At 41.5% G+C, this 19,407-nt stretch overlaps 1 protein-coding gene across 2 annotated transcripts; it reads right to left on the bottom strand.

Annotated features, from left to right (window-relative positions):
• Positions 1-231: 231 nt before the first annotated feature.
• On the bottom strand, positions 232-18,020 carry LOC311363762 (scavenger receptor cysteine-rich type 1 protein M130-like). Of its 2 annotated transcripts, none has more exons than XM_084483733.1 (18): positions 17,997-18,020; positions 12,654-12,730; positions 12,456-12,533; positions 11,923-11,949; positions 11,528-11,842; positions 9,790-10,083; positions 8,930-9,244; positions 8,369-8,665; positions 7,836-8,150; positions 7,343-7,651; positions 6,931-7,239; positions 6,454-6,768; positions 5,846-6,154; positions 5,461-5,751; positions 5,022-5,357; positions 2,041-2,148; positions 1,776-1,860; positions 232-1,467 (listed from the first exon to the last, which is right to left on the bottom strand). In XM_084483733.1, exons 3-18 carry the CDS (start codon positions 12,496-12,498, stop codon positions 1,311-1,313), a joined length of 3,825 nt encoding a protein of 1,274 aa, XP_084339859.1. In that variant the 5' UTR covers positions 12,499-12,533; positions 12,654-12,730; positions 17,997-18,020; the 3' UTR covers positions 232-1,310. The 2 variants fall into 2 exon arrangements, with proteins under 2 accessions (XP_084339859.1, XP_084339858.1); XM_084483732.1 differs by lacking the exon at positions 17,997-18,020 and adding an exon at positions 17,239-17,252.
• Positions 18,021-19,407: the final 1,387 nt, after the last annotated feature.

Below are 19,407 nucleotides of genomic sequence, written 5' to 3'. Positions count from 1 at the left end.
TGAGTTGAACAAAAGTCATGGCTAATTTACGTCCTAACAAATAACCTCAAAAACTGTCCGGATCCTTCAACGGTGCAATGCTGATTAAGCAGGTTCTGAAACAGGTTTTTCAGGTTATTAAGCAGGTTATCCAGTCGCTGCAACTTGTTGTACCACTGTTATGATCACTGCTTTGACTCCCCTGCCACATTCATTATATTCTATATTCTAAAGTAACAAAACATTTTCAAGTAACATTCACTACTTTATTTAAACATACATCGCTATGCGTAAATCCACATTGGCACAGTTAATTTTACTTTGTCATCTGACATCATCATCAGCAGTGGTCTAAAACTAAAATATAGAGCTTGCAATATCGGTCACAAAGGCAACAATGCTGTAGGCATTCGCTCTCTAGGATATAAAATCCAATACAAAGACATTAAAAAACATAGCGAGCAAACTCTTTCTTTACACCAATGCCTTTTTTATGGCATTTATTTAAATCAGATTAAAATACACCATAGCCACATTCGTTCGAATAAACTTTTTTTTTATCTTCGTCCTTTTTTTTATAATCTGTGATTATCACTAGTGGGTGTGTCCCCCTAGATGTATGATAGATAAGCAACAATTGCCACAGTCCACTGGGTAGGCTGGTGGACTGATCTAGCCAGCATACATCTAGGTGGACACACCCACTAGGGAGGTCACTAGGCTAGGGCACAGGGAAAGGCAGATTTTCAAACGGCTTGTAATGGCTAATCACACTTACATCTGGTGGCATGATATCACCCCTTTAATAGATTGATTTATCTTGGTCCCATCTTTAAACTAAACTCTAGCAGAGTGAAGAAACTCAATGCACAATTCTGCATTCAGTTCCATCGATAGACATACAGTATATACAGTACATAGACACCGCATTGGCCTTTGGATCATATGTCAACGTTGCTGCCATATTGGGGAATTCTATTCGCAAATACAACAGGATAAACTGCGGTTTCTCTTGATAAGAAGCACGTTTACATTGCTCAACCGATTTCCGTGAGTATTTTTTGTATTCATATTAAGTCATATATAACAAAATGCAGCTTGTTTACTTGTATTTGTTTAAAATCTTAGCCTGCTAGCGTTTAGAACCAAGAAGGCAGACAGGTGAAAGTCCAATGGAATGCATATCCATGCTCTAAAGGTAACCAATTATCCCAATAGTAATCTCTCTCAATGAACATTTTCAGTAAATTCTTCATCTCCTTTCCCAGATCCTTGATAATATAGGAATGATTACATAACACCACAACCCATTGGCACTTCTGTGTTTGTTTTCATGAATGAATAAGTGGCTCAAGCTCGTAACAAACTCGCCCGGTTAGATCTTCGGCGGCATTTCTCTCCAGATTGTTATGGGACTCAACCTCGTTTGGGCCCTTATCTTCAGGGTTGGAACCATTGCCATATTCATTCGCCAGGGTGTTGTAGGCCCTGAGGATGACAATAATGCATATTTGTATGAACTTTTAGTGAGGTTATTCAGCAAAGCGACTAAGTGTCGTGTTAGACGCATGCCATGGGTGAGGGCATCTTGCTCATGGACGGAAAAGGAAGACATTGGGGTTTGAATCCAGTGGCTTTCGTTGGGAAGCCTAGCCACTAGAATATCATGCCTCTATATTAAACTATGAAGAATTGCAAACATATCACACGGTCTTCCCTTATAAAACAACTTGGACTCTATATTGACAAATAATTATGAACCGCTTTATTGGACATTATCTGTTTTCTGTCTTTACCTTTCACTCTGTGCTCCATCTCTTATTTCTGCAGTGTCTTCTTTAATCACTTCCCCAACTCTACTGGTGAACTGTACCATGGTGCCTAAAACACAAAGTACAACATAGTGTTTCTTGGGGTAGCAAAAAAAGCAGCCTGTGTGTGTGTGTGTGTGTGTGTGTGTGTGTGTGTGTGTGTGTGTGTGTGTGTGTGTGTGTGTGTGTGTGTGTGTGTGTGTGTGTGTGTGTGTGTGTGTGTGTGTGTGTGTGTGTGTGTGCCACTAACGTGACGCCATTCCTCTCCTTCTCCAGCATAGATACACAATGGTTGACAGTATCAGGACTAGCGCGAGACCAACCATGGTTCCTGTCACGGTTGAAGAGACAGCAGATCCTGTTGGAGAAAGTTTTGAAGAGTTTACCCCCAGGTGTTACCAAAAGTATGTTGATATCCATTTCCAGACCTACCCTTTAGACACCTTTTCTGTCAGTAACCAATAACATTATATTGTGGGTGGGGCTTAGGGGTGAAGCCTGTTTTTTATAACATTTATCTGAATATGTATATATATACGTATATACCAGCAATGAAACCCCAATTTTAACGCCCCCAGACTCAAACCAACGACCAACTGCCTTTATCCGATGTTGCCTCTCGTCTGACCCCTTTGCAGAAAAATTGCATTGAAACACACTGCGAAGATTACTGCCGACTACAGTAGCGTGTACGTTTTGCGCTTGTGGGAGATGCAGGCGCTAGTCTCGTGGCACTAGTCCGCCCCTCCAACACACCACGCTGATTGACTGGTTGTGTACACAACCAATCAGAGGCTCTATACCTTAGACGCCTACGCTCTCAGATTTTGCATGTTGAATCTGACCGGACACCATCCTTGCTGTTCCAAAAGCTTCCAACACAGCTGCACACACCGAAAAGATTTGTTCCCGAACTCGTCTGAGGCTGTTTCTCAATTTGCGTTCTCGTCTGTACTTGTGTACTTGCGTTCTCGTGAAACGTCATCAGTCGTAGCCCAAGTACTGTTCCAATTCCAAGTACGCAAGTACGCGAGTACAGTCGTAAAACCCAGAAGTGTTCTCGATGCGTTCTCAATGAGGCCGTTCTACTGAGGATGCATCGGAGGTGACTTGTGTAGACTTGGGACCGTTAAATATCCCAGGATGCATTTCGCATTCCCATGTTTTAAAATATTAGTATGTAAGCTATAATAATAGGCTATATATAGGAACATTTTACAGTCCGTAGTTCGCGTACTTGGTATTGAGAAACGGCCTGAGTCTCCCCAAACGTTTCAGATGGTTGGGCCAGTGTGTTCCTCGCTTTAGACGCGCCTCTTTTATCCTACTAGTTATATAGGGTTTATTTTAAGGCTTGAATTGGATCAACCTCAACACATGGCATTATTTAAGAGTTTTGTTTTTGACTATGATTTGGAAGTAAGTGTCTGAAATTAGACATGTTCAGATACAATTATTTACTTTATTTTCTATATTGTGTTTTTTTTCTGCCCAGTAATTCCCCTAAAAACAATTTACATGCGTGTCTGTTTTACATTATCTTGGCATGTTGAGTGTGATAGACCTTCTTTCATAATCTGACTCATCCAACCCTCATTAAACCCTAAAAATAAACACTTAAAATTACACTGAGAATGTTATTATACCCTGGTAGGTTAGAATGACCTCTAATGAGAACTTGCATGGTGGGATAAGTATCCAAAATCTCACATGTGTAAGTGAATCTGAAATCTGATGTCATGCACAAAGCGAGTTCAAAGCTTCATCACATCTTGCTTCTTGTTCCCATATATCTGATTAGGTGGACATTACAAACCTTAGTCACAAATGGCTCTTTTGTGTTTCAATTAGGACTTCAGGACGTGAGTGATGCAGAGAGAAACACAACACTGACAGCCTTATATGACACAGCTTCGTGCGAAACTTGCATGAAGCTGCGTCATATAAGCCTGTCAGCATCAGAGCTAGTGAGTGGAGCGGATGGAATTTTGCTGAAGCGTGGACCGTTTTTTTATTTAGAGGCCGGAGCGGCCGCTCTGTTCCGCTCCAATTTCGCTCCGATACCGCTCACACCACGAGTCTGAGGCATGCCCAAGCAAATCCACCCAGAATTAATTTCTTCCTAATACAACCACGACCGGTAAATTTCAAATATTGGCCATTGTAAGCTTGTTGGAGATTGGAGAGTTCACTAAATATTTTAGAAAGGAAACTGAGAAGTCATACAAGTGTACCATTACTACAAAAAAACTAGATACTAACAATGTAGAGCAAGATCAACCATGTGGTGACACTGTTTCAGTGAGTAAAGATTCACTTTGGAATCTAAGAAGACACATTTTGCGGAAACATGAGTGTGCTACGCGAACACACACAGAGCAAAGAAAAACGTGAGTTTTTTTAATATGCTTCATATCAAGTAGAAGGCTAAAGTAAATACAGGCTAGTTTAGTTAGTTTTGCCATTCAAAGTAGGCCTAATACAATCTTTGTAATGTACTTATCGCTGTTCATGAAATTGTATTTCATAGAGAAAGAACTGCAGCAGCAACAGCAGCAAAGCAAATAAATGTTCTATGACTGAAATATATTGCTGTTGCTCTTTGTTCTTTAGTATTTAAGTTTTCTATTTAAGGTGCCAATTCATAGTAGATTATTTCTCCCTCTTTTAAAGTGGAGCGAGCGTGGAGCGATTTTTCTGGAGCGGGAGGATTTTTAAGTGGAGCGGGGAGCGAAATTGAGCGGAGCGACTTGACGCGACCTTGAGTGGAGGAGCGGCCGAGTGAACAGCTACGTGAGCGAGGAGCGGAATATTCGCACCACTCTGCTCTGCTCACTAGCTCTGGTCAGCATACATTTCAAGTCTAGCAAACATAATTTAGAAGTAGTAATTTAGGTTTGCGCTGCGCCATTAAAACCATTTGCGCTGCGCCAGTCACACCTTTCACGCAGTCGGCACCAACCGCCAAGAAACGTCTCTATTCTTCGCATCTATTCGCTTCTTTGCATTGATTTTGTATTTAATTGTGGCATGCAAAAATTCACTTTGCTTTTAACTATCCGTCATAGACCCATAATAGGTCTATGTGGATCTGTGTTGCTCAGAACACAAATTAAGGGTCCGCTCCATTTAAGTACCCACACCTGTGTTAATCCTACGATGACACCTTTCTGAAAAGGGTCTATTCACTGCACTAACACTGACCAGGTTACACAAAGTCCTGCAACTCACCTGACACTATGACTTGGAGTGTTTTCGAGGGCTTTGAATTGAAGGATTGTGAAGAGATATTGATGGAATAGACACATGTGTAATCGCCCTGGTCTTGTGGGGTCACGCTGGAGAAATCAAAGTAAGCCACTTGGATGATGGAGTGGCCTAACGATGCCTGATGCTTTGTGGTGGTGGTGTTGGACTTGCGCAGGTAGAAGGTCCCCCCCTCGTAGTTGGAGAAAATGGAGCAAGAGATGGCGAAGGTGCTTCCTCCCTTGACCTCTATTTTGTTAGTGGGCAGGAGCATCATGGGGCCACCCGATGGCAGGGAGATGATGGGCTGCTGTAGTCTCACTGTGAAGGAGACACCAAACAGAACTCACAGAGGATTGGCCGACGCCTTGTTGTAATGGCATGTCATGAAAACAACAGAAATGTGTAAAACAGTGATGCTGACCTGTGACTTTGAGCTCAACAGGATCTCCCAGCATGTCAATGGTTTTGGATTGGATTTTCTTTTGATAATGGCAGTGATACAAGCCTCCATGGCTCAAGTTGGTCTTGGGGATAGTGAAGGTTACAGTTTCGCTCGTAGAGTATCTCTGCATTCTGAAGGGGCCTGGTGTCTTTTCTAAGACATACATTCCTCCCAGGTGGTCGGTTAACACAGAGCACGTTATTTCAACTCTATCACCAAAATTTACCTCTGGACCCGGGTTCAGAGATACATGTGGCTTGGGTATATTACCTGCAAACAGGAAAAAACATATCAATGTCAGACAAACAGATCAATACCATACAAATGACAATTACATTTTCCAAAACAAATGGTGTTTGCTTACCTAAACATACAATGCCCACATCTTCACTATGACCACAGTTATTTTCGCCATAGTCCTGATGAGGACACTGAGTGATTGAGTCCTCTTCACCGGTGCAAACAACATTGTCCAGCCATATCGGGCCACTTCCTTGACCATAATCAGTACTTCCACCAAAAGAAATGCCATGGCCACACCCCATCTGCCGGCACACTACGTCAGTGTTACTCATTTCCCATTCGTCGTCACATACCGTTCCCCACTCGCCATTGTGTGAAATCTCCAGCCGGCCAGAACATTCACTTCTGCCATTGACCAACCTTATCGGTTCTGGATACAAGAAGAGATGAAATGAGAACTGCATTAAATAAAGATACATTGATTGTTTAAGCTGGGGAAATAATAAACATGTTAAACAGAAGGGGATAGGGATGAGAACAGGAGATTCTCAAGCTGAGTCCGCAATTGAAGTGCTTACAGATTTCAGCTTCCAGCAACATGATTGGTCGAAAACAATATGAAGCCATATAAAGTGAAACACCCTGATCACCCAGATTTTAGCTCATTGGCAATCAGACTTCAGAATCATTCTGAGTAGTATAACATTATCTAACCAGCTCACAGTGTACCTGTGCAGACAACACTGGCATCCTGTTCGTGGCCACAGCTAGTGCCGTTGAATCCACTCTGTGAGCATTTGAAGACTGATGCCTCATTGTTGAAACACAGATCGCTGGCTTCCCATATGGGCCCGGTGCCTTGCTCAAACTGTGCATTGCCAGAGATGCTCGCCGCCTTCCCACATCCCAAGAGACTACACACAACCATGGCGTCAGACATGGACCAGTCTTTACCACACAAGGTGCCCCACTGGCCTGCGTGTTGGACCTCCACTCTCCCAAAACAATGACCCGTAGAATGGACCAAGCGCGTGGGCAAACCATCTGTGGTGGTGGACAGGTGGTTGGAAGAAATATAAAATCGGTCATTGGAATAACTACATAATATTTATGCATTTGAATTAGATTGTTCTTTTCTTGGGAGTGGTCTAATAGTATTAATTTATATATAATATAGAACATACAATAATAACTAAGTTATCTTACCTGAGCAAAGAAGACCAGCCACTGAGGTGCTGTTGCAAGTCGAGGAACCGATGTTCTTCTGTTTGCATTCGTCAGGTGAGTGCTCATGTCCATTACAACTAATTTCTCCAATCAACATGTTTGTGCTGCCTCGGCCAAAGAAGCCAGAATTGGGGATCTTCTGGGCCTTACCACATTGGAGATACGTACATACCACCTCTGCATCCTTCATATCCCAGGTTTCATCGCACACAGTTCCCCATTGGCCATGCTGGTACATTTCAACCCTTCCGGTGCACTTATTGGATCCATTGACTAACCTCACGTTACCTGTTCAATTAGGACAATTAGGACAAAATATAAAATATATAAAAATAGTGACGGATGATTGGTGTGCCTTCAAGACTTCCGAGACTTCCCAAAGAGTTCTTACCTGAACAAACCACCGTTGCCGCAGCAGCATGATCCCGGTTGGTCTGGGCATAACCTCTCAGGGAGCACTGGCTTATCGAGGTTTCTCTGCCATTACAAGTGGTGGTGTACCCTGTTAGCCTGTTGTTAGCATGTCCGAAATTGAACGGTGTTGAGGTCACCACCGGTTCTCCACATTGCATCTCTCTGCACACCACAAGCGCTTCATTGAGCCCCCAGTTAGCATTAAACACTGGTGACCACTGTCCTTCCTGGTAGATCTCCACTCTGCCTGAGCAGTGGTTGCTCCCGTTCAGCAATCGAATGGAAACTGCAGAACACAGGATGGGAGGATCAGAATCGCAATCACACAACCGTCTGAAATGACATTTGTTGCTTAAAGGTTGATCCCTGATGTCCAAAGCCTACCCGTAGGCATCTGTTAAGTCGCTTTGGATTAAACTGTCTGCTAAATGACTGAACAGTTAATGGTCGCAATGATGCAGGATACTCACTTGAACACTGTACTCCAGCATCTTCCATGTGGCCACAGTTGCTCTCACCAAAGTCTGTGTGTTTGCATTGCATGAGGGAGGTCTCGTTACCAAAACATTCCAAGTCATCTAACCAGACGTTTCCCCTGCCCGGGCCAAAGTAGGCTCCAGGTTTGATGAGTAAGGGTGTTCCGCAGTCCATCGCTCGGCACACGACCTGTGCGTCCTTGATGTCCCAGTAGTCATCACAAACGGTTCCCCATTGGCCGTCGTTTTGGACCTCCACTCTCCCCGTGCATCGATCAGTGCCATTGACCAGTTTAATATCTGGTTGGCCTGTACGTAATACATGAATACAATAGTCATTGATTCTACAGCTACTTGGACGTGTATTTACACAAAACACACACACACACACACACACACACACACACACACACACACACACACACACACACAGTATACATCTCAAATGTTTTCTAAAATAATAAACAAGAATATGTTGTGCCTCAATTATGCACATGATGAAAAAAAATCAATAAGCTATCTTTTACCTGTGCAGTAAACAACCACTGCTTCGCATGCGCTCGGGTTCAACTGAAGCGGGCAGGTGGCGATGGAGCTCTCAGCGCCGACACAACTGGCCGTGAAAGTTCCCTGAATAGTACTCACTCTGTTGTTGAGCCTCACAGCCTTATTATCCGGCGTGCCGCAATCTAACTCACGACACACCAGTGACTCTTCCTTATTGCCCCAATGGCTGTTTTTACAAATCTTCACCCACTGGCCCACGTGTTCAACTTCCAGTCTACCGTTGCAACGATTAGTGCCGTTGAACAGCTTGACTTTCTCTGAAAAGGGCAAATAGTATATTACATAACGCATTCTCACCTTTTACTTGTCAAGCCTGAAAAGCCTTCTATCTTCTTTTGCCTCTCTTTTTGTCTCTTGATCCCATGATCACACCTAATCAAAGATCTACTGAATGCTTGCGTCAAATGGGACTTTTCCAACATTGACTTGTTTAGTGAAAAAACTAGTTGAACCCTTTTCCCAGTTTGTCAACATAGAATTCCCACTTGATTTGGAGATGAATTGTGAATAAAAGTGATTACCTGAACACATGACGCCAGCATCTTCCGAATGGCTGCAGTCATTGACCTCAAAGCCTGCGTGTTTGCATTCTCCCAGTGCTCTCTCTTGGCCAGTGCACGCAAGGTCATCCAGCAGAATGGGGCCAGCCCCCTGGCCAAAGTAGGCTTGGTATTTTACCCCCAGGGCTGTCCCGCATTTCAGCTCGCGGCACGCAACATCTGCCTCCTGTAAGCCCCAGCCATCATCGCAGACTGATCCCCACTGGCCTTCGTGCAAGACCTCCACTCGTCCAGAGCAACGAGTCGTCCCGTTGACCAGCCGAATCTGTTTACTGTCTATCCAGGTTCAGAAAGGGACAGTTACTCACAAAACAAGAGTGAAATGCCAATAACAATGTCTGATATATGAATATCATAATGTTTATTTATAAGACATTGTTTGGCAGTCGTTCACATTGTGGCCTTTTTTGTACACCCTACACCCCTTGAAGAGCATGGCTCTTCAAGTACCCCACACCCTACACCCCTTGAAGAGCATGGCTCTGGATCAACCTGGTGTGGTGTGGGGTTTGATTCCTTGAAGGGCCACCTACCCTCAAAGAGCCACCCTCTTCAAGGGTGGTTGGTATTAAGAAAACACATTTCAACAAACTTTTGAGATTGCAAAAATGGCCACAATCTGGCTCCAGCCACTGCTACACAATTCCCTCCAGTGGGAATCCAACCCCACACCCTACACCCCTTGAAGAGCCATGCTCTTCAAGCATGGCTCTTCAAGGGGGATGGGTGACTAGTGGAGTCACCTGGATAAAAGCTTCCACCAAATGGCACACACATTCTTCACACATTACCAATAACAATACAAGTAAGGCTTAACATACGTGTACAGAGAAGGGAGGCGCTGTCACACGTGTTGGCTGTTTCTTTGACTTCACACTCCATGAGTGACGTCTCGTTTCCCTGGCAATTTGCTTTGACTCCTATTAGCGTATTTCTGTCCCCAAAGTCTGGCATATCCTGTCCAACAAGCGGGGTCCCACATTTCAGCTCCTGACACAACACCTCATGCTCTTTCTGGCTCCAGCCACTGCTACACAATTTCCTCCACTGATCACCATGTTTGACCTCAATGCGACCCTCACAACGCTGAGTCCCATTGAGCAGCTTGATGTGGTCTGAAAAAGAAAACTCAACAAGTTACCACGAACCAACAGATCCGTGAATTTGTGAATTAAATTTATGTGACTGTGTAAGAGTAAGAATCACTTCTGACTTTTCTACTGTGTAGGGTCATAAATTAATTTTGAATGAAACTGTCGCTTGTTTCATAGATAATATTACATATTCAATTAAATAATTACTATAATATATTTTATAATTATTATTTAAATATTACATCATTATCGATTTTATAAATATAACAGCACCAGCACCTGCAAAACACAAACAAAAAGTAATTTATTGAATACCTTTTCCCATAAGTTAGGGTCTCAATGTCCCGTAACTAATGGAAAAGAGAAAACTAAGCAAACGATACGTTGATACGTATGCATATATGTATATATCTCTTTTCAGTCACCAATCAAGTGCTGAGATTGGAGGTGTCTAGATAGAATTGTAGCCTTGCCATTGTGGCAGGTAGTTGACCTGGAATGTCATCTGTATTTTGTTCATGTTGGACAGACATATAACACTACTTCACAATGTGGCCAATCTGACGACTCTTCTTTTTCAATATGCTGCTCAATACTAAATTTTCACCAAACTTCTCTAAGGCTGTTGGACTCCTTAGGCGTGGTTGAACTCATCTTCAGGTAGACCAAAACCTGCCTTGCTTCCCCACTGACATAGACTTTTGTTTCATCTGCTTCCCCCCTTTTAACCCGTGTGAATGTACAGATGCATATTGCGCCGTTCTAGGTAGGCCTATAAGGTCTACTGCCATGTGTCACACCACTGTCCATGATGAACGGCATTAAGCAAGGGCGGGTCTTATCTGGATGGCTGCAAGGCTACGCACTTAACACCCCCGTCTCACAGACGATACATCGAGACACATTGGTCATGTTACATCATGTTACAGTCTGTGTCTTACCGGTAGGTCCATGTTTCCAGGAAGTCCACACAAGTCGATTACCGGCTACCGTAAATAATATAATAGAGGCGCCAACTAATTTAAAACAGCCAAGTATGAAGAGGGGAGATTGTTAAGATTATGTTATTTACAGTAGCTGTAATTATTTACAGTAATCGACTTGTTATGCTACTGCAGAAGTTTGGTGCTGTTTGGTGCTATTTTGCACAATATTAGTGGTTAAAAAAATGCAGATTTGGAAGTGTTCACTGTGCCCCTAGCCAATAACATGGAAGCCATTTGGGCTGTTACATTGCTCCGGGCAAGCTCTATACTCTATTATCAACGAAAAAAAGTGTCTGGAGGGCTTATTTTATGGGTGTTAATTCCGAAAAAAAAACCCTGGGTTCAATTTTTGCCGGAATTACACTTTAAGGGTAAAGACATGCAAGACAAGATAAACAAATCAATGGTGTGGAGTGTAAGGACAACAGGCGATATATAAAAAACAAATACAAAAATATGTCGTTGTACTGCAGCCGAACCTGAACACACGACCCCCACGTCTTCGGCGTGGCCACAGTTGTTGCTGCCCAATCCCCTGTGTTCGCACTTCTGCAACGAGGTCTCCCGGCCGGTGCAGCGCACATCGTCCAACCAGATCTGCTCTTTGCCCTCGCCGTAGAAGGCTCGCGCCTTTATCTCCAGAGCCGTGCCGCAGTCTAGCGAATTGCACACCACCTCTGTGTTCCTCATGGTCCAGCCGTCGTCACACACCGTGCCCCAGATGTCGTCGTGGAACACCTCCACCCGACCGGAGCAGCTGGTGGGCCCGTTGACCAGCCGCATCGCCGCTGCGTCTGGAGGGGGGGACGGGGGGTCGTGGTCTCTGCTCTTTGTATAGCACATGTTGTTTGTAAAATGGATTGAACGTACTTACCTGCATTCAGAGGGGAATTCAGTAAACCTACAGAGGCAACAAAATGATTAAGGGATTCATAATAATAATAATATAATTATATTACATTGTATAATAATGATAATGATAATAACTAATGGCCTGTCAATAATAAATATTGGCTAATAATTTTGTTATAATTATTGCTAATACAATTATTGTATTACGCCAGAACTAACTAGAACTATGATGCAATCTACTAGCTGATAAAGTTCTCGATCTGTTCAGAAAATCAGCATTGGAAAAAGTAGACTGAAACAAATAAGCTCTCAAATAATTGTACGCTTTTCTCAAAACAATTTTAGAATGTCTTGTGTGTCTCTAGAATGTCTCTAGTGTCTTGTTATATGTCATTGTGATGGAACAGATGTTATTGGGATGTTATTATTTGGTCAATGTGCTGTTTTTTAAATAAATAGCGTTGATCTAATAGTTAATTCCCTACATTATCTAGATTATAAAAATGTTCACGTATATTTCACATTTGCAACAGAAGAGGATAGAAACATCCTTACCTATGGCTATAACAAGGAGGACGTGAAGACGTTTGGCCTTCATAGTAGTTATGAAGGACAGCCCAACTCCTGTTAATACTGAGAATAAAATTAAAAACAGGTAGTAGTGGTTTAATATGTTGGTGCTTAGTTATGTGGGCAAAAAGTAGAACCTATTGGCTGTGGCAATTTGGTAAGATAATGATTGCGATGTTTTACCTTCTAAGTACACCCAACCGATGGATCTCCTTAACAGCAGACAAATCCAGGATACTAAATTGAAATAGTGGAACAGTCTGGAAACGAAAAAAAGACAAAATGAACATCCCTGTACAGGTGACATAGATGAAATGACAAAAATGGCCTTTGGACTTGGGATGCCTGTTGACTTTTGGATCAATCATTCACTTGATCAATCACTACTTTATTCAAAAGTACATCGCTATGAGATATCCACATTGGCACAGTTAATATACTTTATTATCTGACATCATCATCCTCAGCAGTGGTCTAAAACTAAAATAAAAATCTTGCAATATCGGTCAAAAAGGAAACAATGCTGGAGGCTAGGATATTTTATCCAATACAATGACATTAAAAAACATAGCGAGCAAAAATCTTTCTTCCACACAAAAACACTAAAGCCACATTCGTTAGTATAACCTTTTTTTATTTTACGTCATTTTTTGATAATCTGTGCTTGGTTCAGCCACCTTACGGTCAGAGTGAGTGATGTTGTCAAAATGTTAACCTTTGTGCTCGGGTCAACTGTCTCACCTTGCTCAGTGGTATCTCCCTCTTCCTATGTGTACCCGGCCTACCTTCCTCAGAGTCAATCAAAATGTTAGCCTTTGTGCTCTGGTCAGCTGTCCCACCTTCCTCAGTGGCATCTAAATGTAAACCCTTTTCTATGGGTAACCGGCCTGCCTTCCTCAGAGTCAATCAAAATGTTAACCTTCGTACTTGGGTAAACCGGTCACAAGGGAGAAGACATCCTCTTATGCACTCTTCTGCTTGATGAGAACACAGGCAACTCTGTGTCTTGGGTAAACATTACCTGATTTGATTATTGACATCTACAATGTGGGGAGGATGGGAAACTGTATAAATAGCTCTGTCAAACTGTATTCTGGACTCACTCTGCTAAAGAGTAATGTATGCATGCATTAAACCTAGGTAAATTGTCTACAAGTGTGTGCTTTTTGCGTTTAGAAATATCATCTGTCCTAGACGAAATATATGTTAAAGGAAATTGCCATGACTGTGTGATTAGACACTACAAGCCGTTTGAAAATCTGCCTTTCCCTGTGCCCTAGTGACATCACTAGTGGGCGTGTCTACTTAGATGTATGATGGATAGATAAGAAACATTTTCCACAGTCCACTGGGTAGGCTGGTGGACTGATCTATCCAACATACATCTAGGTAGGCCCAATAAGGATGTCACTAGGGCACAGGGAAAGGCAGATTTTCAAACGGCTTGTAATGGCTAATCACACTTACACCTGGTGGCATGATATAACTCCTTTAATATCTTTATTTTATCTTGGTCCCATCTTTGAACTAAACTCCAGCAGCATGAAGGAACTGAATACCTAATTCTGCATTCAGTTAGATAGATAGATAGACATATACATAGACACAGAATTGGCCTTTGGATCGTAAGTCAACTTCGCTGCCATATTGGTAAAGTCTATAAGCAAATACAATGGAATAAGCACAATTATGTTTACAACCGATTTTAGTTTTTGTATTCATATTAAATCATATATTACAAACTGCAGCCCGTTTACTTGTATTTGTTTAATAGCCAGTCTTGGCCTCTCAAATATGTTAGCAACGTTGATCTGAAGCAACGCGCCAAAGCTGTCAAAGTGGCGTCTTTGTACATACATCTGTGGTTCCATCACCCTGCTAGAGTTTAGAACTAAGAAGGCCGACAGGTGAAATTCCAATGGAATGCAAATCCATGTTCTAAATTAAACCAATTATCCCAATAGTAATCTCTATCAATGAACATTTTCAGTAGATTCTTCAGTTCCTTTCCCAGATCCTTGACGATATATGAATGATTACTGTCGAGTGTTCCAACCTATAATGGGTTTTTATAGTATGAGGGCTATATGAGAACCTTCAGTCGCACTAGGTGGGAAGACCTCTCCTGACGTCTAGGAGAGGGGTACCCGATACTGGTTTCTCTTCGGCCCCGGGGCTTAACCTGTGCTGGCCCTCTTTGTACGTGTTAGAGTTCCTCGGCTAAGCTCAGTGGAGGAAGACTCTGGTCTATGTGTCCAACACAGGTCACTCGTTTAAGCCCCTATGAGGTTAAGCTAAATTTAGACTATACGCGTTTTGATCAAACTCTGTGGCGTCTCTTACCACCCCAGTCCCTATGGGCCACGAAGCGGGGAACAAGTCTGAACCTCTTTATATTGCCTCACTCTCCGGTCCAGTCACAATCAACCTTGTTTGTGTCATGCACCACTCACCTATCGTGCGGAGGCTGGGAGAGCTGCGAGCTGTCGGTTGGGCCCCTACTGAGGAGCCGGGTCAATTACTGAAGAACCGATTCAATCGCCTACTACAAAATGTAGTCAGGTAGTTTTATTTAGATTCAATAAACTTGTTTACACTATGACAGAGAAAAGGAATTGTCAAGAGAAAGAGGTTAAATGTTAATGTTAATGTAATGAATCATGGCAAGAAAAAAGCATCACCAACCTAGGTCATATCCTGGGAAGCAACGGAGAAATGCTCTCCTTCAATGAACTCAAGAAGAAATTCGGTTTGAATAACTCGGATACATTCCAGTACATTCAAATTAAGTCCATCATGCAAAGCTTTGCAAATATCATATTAGCAGATAATGACTCTTTTGATATTAAGTTCAGGGATGCAGTCTCTGGCAGTGGAAAGGTATCTAAAATCTATAAACTGTTATGTTGTACTTCTTCTTGCATCTTTGCTAAAGTTATAAAAGCACAATGGGAGAAAGATTTGGGCATACATTTAACATCAGAACAATGGGAAACTATCTTGAGCCGCTCAAATAATCTTTCAAAATGTGTCAGGTATAAAATCATACAAATTAAGATTCTGTTCAGATCCTATATCACTCCACATAAACTTAAGAAAATGAATAATGGTGTTACAGATAAATGTTGGCATGGGTGTGGAATTAATGGAACTCTTATCCACTTACTGTGGCACTGCCCAGAAACACAGACATTTTGGTTAAAAATCAGAGATTATCTATGTAAATTATTTAAAATCAACTTTCCTTTAGAACCAGCAGTGGGTCTTCTAGGAAAACAAATAGAGGGAGCAACCACAAAAAAAATTCAATATTTATTAGACCTAGCCTTCCTTTCAGCTAAACGGTTAATCCTTATGAACTGGAAAGTGAAGAAACCAAATTGTTTTGATATAGTTAACTGGCAGAAGGACTTTCTGGAACTTGTTTCTATGGAACAAGCAGCTTCTGTCCTGCAAGATCTGGGCAGTGACCACACAGATTCTCTGAGTCAAATCATGTCACTCTTGAAAGAAAATCAAATTGATGAGGATATATCCTGATACAACACTGACAATGATGAGCCATTTTGTTCACTCTTGTTTATTGAAATTTTATTTAGTTATTTACTATTATTATTGTTGTTGTTATGGTTTCTTTGGTGGTACCTGCCATATTACTCCAAAGAAAGAGGGGGAAAAAAAAATAAAAAAAAATGTATTATTATTTTAATTTTATTTTTATATATTTATTTTTTTCTCTTCTCTTTTTCTCTGAAGAGATCCTCTCGCGCTATAGGTGGAGGAGAACAGGATTAAATGTTTCCTAATGCTAAAATGTTGCATTTCACTGTGAGCGGGCAGAATGATGCTTCAATGTATCCCTCTCAGCACTCTCTGTGTGGTGCCCGGTCCTGGTGGGTTATGTCTCCAGCCCCGCCAGTCTCAGAACGGGACCACTCCATCTGTGTTGTGTGTGTGTGTGTGTGTGTGTGTGTGTGTGTGTGTGTGTGTGTGTGTGTGTGTGTGTGTGTGTGTGTGTGTGTGTGTGTGTGTGTGTGTGTGTGTGTGTGTGTGTGTGTAGTTGGGGTGACTCATGAATGTATTCATGAACTTTCATTCATTTTTTTTATTTTTTTTTTTATTTTATTTTTTTTTCTGTTGTTGTTGTTGTTGTTGCTGTCCCTGTTTGTTATCTTTGTTGTTCATTATGTAAAATTAAAAAAAAAATTATTATCAGAAAAAAAACAGAGTCTCACATATAATACCGTTTTACAAAATGTTACAGAAAATTACGATTATATTAAAAAAAGAGTCTAAAACATTAAATCACCATTAAGGTTTCTATTTAAGAGGTCTACACGCTCCTGTCTTTGCATATCAGAGTCAACAATTTAGTCTAGTAGACTGCACGAGCAGTGTTACAATAAACCAACCGTTATGTTGTAGCAGAACTTCTGGGGGGACACATCAGAGCCCTGGCCGCAAACCAAAAACTGAAAGGGGCGGAGTTACACCTTTTTTCCTGTTTCGTTACACAGCTAATCTACTGAAGCTAAACTAGTTTGTGCGAGTGAATTAATTCTCCAGAAGGGGATTTTAAAATGCGTTCTCCTGCAGTGGCCAGTCTTCACTGTGATTAAAAACCTTGTCGTGGAACACCTCCACTCGACCGGAGCAGCTGGTGGGCCCGTTGACCAGCCGCATCGCCGCTGCGTCTGGAGGGTGGGCGTATGTCGTGGTCTTCTGCTCTTTGTATAGCACGTTTGTAAAATGGATTGAACGTACTTACCTGCACTCAGAGGGGAATTCAGTAGACCTACAGAGGAAACAAAACAATTAATGGATTCATAATAATAATAGTATAATTATATTACCTTATAATAATGATAATGTGCATTATAAAAATAACCATTGGCCTATCAATAATAAATATTGGCTAATGATTTTGTTATAACTATTGCTAATACAATTGTATTGTATTGTATTACGCCAGAACGAACTAGAACTAAGATGCAATCTACTAGCTGATAAAGTTCTTGATCCTGTTCAGAAAATCAGGATTGGAAAAATAGACAAACAAATAAGTTCTCAAATAATTGTACGCTTTTCTCAAAAATTGTCTTGTGTGTCTGTGTGTCTTGTTATATGTCATTGTGATGGAACAGATGTAATCGGGATGTTATTATTTGGTCAATGTGCTGTTTGTCAAATAAATAGCATTGATCTAATAGTTCATTCCCTACATTATCTTGATTAGAAATGTTCACGTATATTTCACATTTGCAACAGAAGAGGATAGAAACATCCTTACCTATGGCTATAACAAGGAGGACGTGAAGACGTTTGGCCTTCATAGTAGTTATGAAGGACAGCCTAACTGTTAATACTGAGAATTAAAATAAATACACAGGTAGTAGTGGTTTCCATATGTAGGTGCTCATTTATGTGGACAAAAAGTAGAACCTATTGACTGGCAATGTTGCGAAGAAAACAAACAAAAAGAAAATCTGCAACACTTTTGGTAAGATAATGATTGCGAAGTTTTACCTTCTAAGTACACCCAACGGAAGGATCTCCTTAACAGCAGACAAATCCAGGATACTAAATCGAATGAACATCCCTTTACAGGTGACAGATGAAATGAGAAAAATGGCCTTTGGACTTGGGATGCCTGGTGACTTTTGGATCAATGATTAAAGTTGTATTTTGTAAATTGTAGGAAATATTTACACAGTTTGGGAAAAGTAAATGTGAGCATTGGTATTCACTCTTTGTCACTTTGGATAAAGGCATCTTCTAATTCGCTAAAAAGTAATTAAAAGGAGAATACTCAGTTTGAACTTGAAGACTTATACCTAGGGCTGTACGGTATGGACAAAAATTTATATCACGGTATGATTTGAGGCATAGACGGTAACGGTATTATATCACGGTATGTTAATTTTATATTCTAATTTCGATATAAATGCTTCTGAAGGGGTAAAATACTGGTTAGGCAGCTATTACTGTATTTTTGTATTACTAGGAAATATTTCACATAGTACAGAAGTATTTTAAGAACATTTATTGAGCAAAACTGCAATAGAAAAAAAATGCTAAATCTTTTACTTCCACTTCCAAAAGTTACTTCCAGTATGGATAGCATGGATTTCTTTCTCCACTTGGTCCCGGACCTTGCCGTATAGTTTTGGCATCTCAATATGGCTGAAGTGTGTGCGGGCAGGTACCTGGAATCGAGTGTTTTGACCATCTCTTTAAAGCCCATTAAACATTTTGAAAGGGAACCATGTCCTTACACAGGTAAACAGTGACGGCGTTTGTTATCTCGTTCCACCGCTGGCTTTTTTGTCGTAAGGACTGGCTGGAAAATGCCTCCGGAAACGATGTCTGAGATGCAGAGACAGCTTCACGCTACCAGCGTCTGTCTCGTACAGTGTGGAATGATAGCTTGTGAAGGGACTATTGCGCAGGCTGCGTGCCTGCGTGCCTGTGTGCCTGCGCAATAGCATACTCCCTGAGAAGGCAGTATCGCTGTCAAATCGGTCCCTGGGAAACGTTGCGCCGAATTGAAAAAGGAACTACGTTTTGTTACCATATTTTCAGTAGTTTCGCGTAACTTTTCACATGAAAAAGAAGTTACATTACTGTATTTACTTATACTTATTTACTTATTTTGTAACACGTTACATACAACACTGTCTACTGGTCACACCGGCCTCACGGTATGGTAAAACTTCATACCGTAGCGCGAATTCACACCGGTGTAGCTACTTTCTATACCGTTTATACCGTACACTCCTACTCATACCGCATTCAAGACAACTCAGAAAGAACACGAGTTGGACAAACTTTAATTTCTGGTGTGTTCGAAATGCCTCGTACACCACCTGCACGAGTTGCACAAGTGGGAAATCTCTGGGAAAAATAATTGAATTCAATGCATCGCGATTCTCTAGAA

This window comes from Micromesistius poutassou, assembly GCF_964030765.1.
Source record: "Micromesistius poutassou genome assembly, chromosome: 19".
NCBI lineage: Eukaryota > Metazoa > Chordata > Actinopteri > Gadiformes > Gadidae > Micromesistius > Micromesistius poutassou.
The sequence above is the reverse complement of the archived record's forward strand: the minus strand, read 5'-3'. Positions and strand labels throughout refer to the sequence as shown.